The sequence below is a fragment of the Gavialis gangeticus genome, unplaced genomic scaffold, assembly GCF_001723915.1.
Source record: "Gavialis gangeticus isolate Ggan-Ray unplaced genomic scaffold, GavGan_comp1, whole genome shotgun sequence".
Classification (NCBI taxonomy): Eukaryota; Metazoa; Chordata; order Crocodylia; family Gavialidae; genus Gavialis; species Gavialis gangeticus.
The window spans coordinates 8300822-8303820 of NW_017729000.1; the positions used below are offsets into that span (position 1 = coordinate 8300822).

The 2999-nt window shown below is 43.8% G+C and overlaps 1 protein-coding gene and 1 long non-coding RNA gene across 3 annotated transcripts in view; both read left to right on the forward strand.

The window, feature by feature from the left end:
- Positions 1 to 38: 38 nt before the first annotated feature.
- The window catches only part of NME5 (NME/NM23 family member 5), a 20334-nt gene continuing 17373 nt past the window's right edge, over positions 39 to 2999 (forward strand). The window contains exons 1-2 of one of the 2 annotated variants that reach the window (XM_019506209.1): positions 39 to 116; positions 1470 to 1614. In XM_019506209.1, the coding sequence (XP_019361754.1) occupies positions 1486 to 1614 (129 nt within the window). In that variant the 5' untranslated portion in view covers positions 39 to 116; positions 1470 to 1485. Of the gene's footprint in view, positions 117 to 844; positions 1194 to 1469; positions 1615 to 2999 lie in introns of those variants that run through there. The other variant, XM_019506210.1, reaches the window with a different exon arrangement.
- Positions 1621 to 2999, forward strand: part of LOC109289923 — a 7118-nt gene continuing 5739 nt past the window's right edge. The window contains exon 1 of the long non-coding RNA XR_002095465.1: positions 1621 to 2037. This is a non-coding gene — a long non-coding RNA (uncharacterized LOC109289923). The remainder of the gene's footprint in view (positions 2038 to 2999) is intronic.

Below are 2999 nucleotides of genomic sequence, written 5' to 3' on the forward strand. Positions count from 1 at the left end.
GGGGGGGGGGGGGGGGGGGGGGGCGGCTTGGAACGTCCCGCGCCGGCCGCCGTAGGGGGCGGGGCCTCCAGCCGGTATCACGTTGCTTAGCAACCGCGGGGCGCTGCTGAGGGCAGGTGCGTGGGGCGGGAGCGGGGTTTTCCTTTGTGCTTAATTAAAACTATTAATTAAAGTATTATTAATGAATCGTGTATCAATTTAATATAGTCATTATTTTAATTCATCCTGGCCCTGCCTGGCTCAGCAAAAACCCACCCCACCAGCGCGGGTCTGTGGCTCCGCAGGCACCCCGGGGTGGGGAGGACCGGGTTTGAGCAGACCTGCGTGCGCTGCTCCGGGTTTTATTTCTGGCGTGGAGGTCAAAACAAAAATCCCACCCCTACCCTCCTCCCCTGTAGTGCCGAGAACAACTGAACGTGCGGGGCATGACAGTGCAGCAAATATGCCTCACCGCCGCGCTCATCTGGACGCGGCCTCGGACTTCACCATGTCCCTCGTGCTGCTCGGCACTCAGCCTTGTTCTTTAGACGAGGGTGCGCGCTGCTTCTCTGATTTCCCCTGGACCAGTTGCCAACCAAATATTATGAGCCTGAATTTATTTTGCAGAGTTGAGCCCAATTTTATTTTGCATTGTTTTAGCTCTAAAACCAGTAAGATGACCCCCATTAAGGAAGATTGTGTTAGAGCTTTGCTACACAGTTAAGTTACAGCTAGATAGAAACCAGCTCTGGAGTTGTTACGTGTTTTCAAGCACTAACTTTATAGCTGGTAGGCTTTTAAAAATTTTTTTTATAGCTCAATAATCATTTTTAATCACATGATAATGACTTTGCCCGTGTGGGCTCTGCTATGCTTGTACATATATTGCACAACCATGCAATACATTTCGACTACTAAATTGATTGCGTGATTGTGTGATACATGTACCATGTGGCAGGGGCATTCATGTTTTAGGGCTTGATTTTGCCTTCTGCCATTGCCCCTTAGCACGCATGTGCATTATTATAGTCCTCCAAAATTTTCCCAGCTTATCTGGAAGGGCTGCAATGAGCCCGTGTCTTTTCGTCCATGGGATAGCACTGTCTGATATTTCTTTCAGAAGATTTTTGTGTCTGGCCCTTGCTGTGTGTGATGGCAGCACTCGCTCCCTCTCATATTCTCTGAGCAATGTGTCAAAGCAGGTTGTGATATTGGTATGTAAAGAACTGCAGGTTCAGCTAAGTTAAAGGGCTTATATTAAGGGCTTATCTGCGCAGGGAACTTACTGTATAATAAGCTAGGGCATACATTTGTAGCATGCTGGCAGCTCTGTACTAAATCCTTGTTTGGACACTCTTTGAAAGTAAACTAAACTACTTGCCCCTTGGTGGTCGTTATATCTGCCCAGAGTTAGTGAGAGTTGCTGATGACACCTTAATTTACACCCTGTGTAGACAAGCCCCAACTATGATTACACACTCTCTTTGCAGTAAGAGACGAGAAGAGATGCAGATGTTAATGCCCGAACCTCAGATTTACGTAGAGAGAACTCTGGCCCTCATCAAACCTGACGTCATTGACAAAGAAGAAGAAATAGAAGAAATAATTCTCAGATCAGGATTCACCATTGTTCAGGTAATAGTTCCTGCATGGAGGAAGGTCCAGTGTATTGTCAGTGTTGATGTGAAGTGTCAGAAAAAGTGACCTAAAAATAGCAGATTGTACGCAGATATGCACCCTGATGCTCCATGTTTATTGTCTCTGTAGTTTTTATAGAAAATGTTCCTAGTTCACAAATCAAATGCAGAATTTTGTGCCAGCATTGCAAACAAAACTTGATATCTGAAAATCGGTTTGCATGCTTTAATTATACATCACCTGCCACCAGCAGCAAAACAAAAGATCCAAATATAAATGAGCTAGTAATTTTGCTTCTGCTGCGTGAAGTAGAACAGAATGTATGATGTAACTGTGGTTTTATTAATTGACTTGATGACTGCAGGCAAACATTGGTTTTGTCAATAGATTTAACTCTGATTTAGTAACAAGGAAGTACAGGTATGTTTTTTGTTTCAAGCAACTATTTAGATGGAGCCCCTTTTTAAAGATTACAGTAGCTAATGTGCATTTGCCAACACTTTTTAATTTCATTAATTGGCAGTGAGTTTTTCACTTATGTCTGTGACTTTGCCTACTTGCATGTTTAAATATCCCAACTTTTCTGATCAGCACACCTCACAATTTTTTAAGTGTGTTTTCTAAAAAAAAGGTTTTAAATCAGCATTGTTGCCTTTGTTCATCTCGGTTCCAGATCAGAATTGAATTGCATACTTTAGCTGTAGTAATTTTTTCATGCACAGCGCTCTGTGCAATAATAAAGCAAGGGACACCATTTGGACAGCAAGAACTTGGATCTTTATTTGAAGTCTCATGTCCTCAGTGTTGCTGCTTACAGCTCTGAGGTGCACTGTGTACCTGGAGCTATTGCAAAATTCCTCCAGCACCTGGAACTTCCTGGTGTCACCTTCCAAATCATCCCTACTACAACTCTTCTTCGTACCTACAGGGGAATTGCAGGTTGTTGCCTTCCTGGTGTCTGGTTCATGCTGCTTGAGGCTCTTGTGTGTAGTCTTCAGAAGAAACTGTGTTAGAAGGGAATGTATATTTTTACTATGAATTGAAAATATATTCCCCAAGCTATGATCTGCAGTGTATACCTTCCCCCTCTACAAAACAGAAGCATGTAAATCAGCTTCATCACTAAAAGGCAAGAAGCCTCCCAGCAGTTCACCAGGATCACCAAAGTTTGCTCTGATATGATCCAGGAACATTCTGCACAGGTGTTGTTCTTCTCTGTCAAAAGTTGCAAAGCACATAGCCATCTGCTGCATTAAAGGGAGGAAGGTAAAGAAGCATTTCTTTACTGTCCGAGCCCCCAAGGCCTGGACCAGACTCCTCACAGAGGTGGTGCATGCAGCTACTCCAGATACTCAAGAAATATTTGGATGTTTATCCTAGCT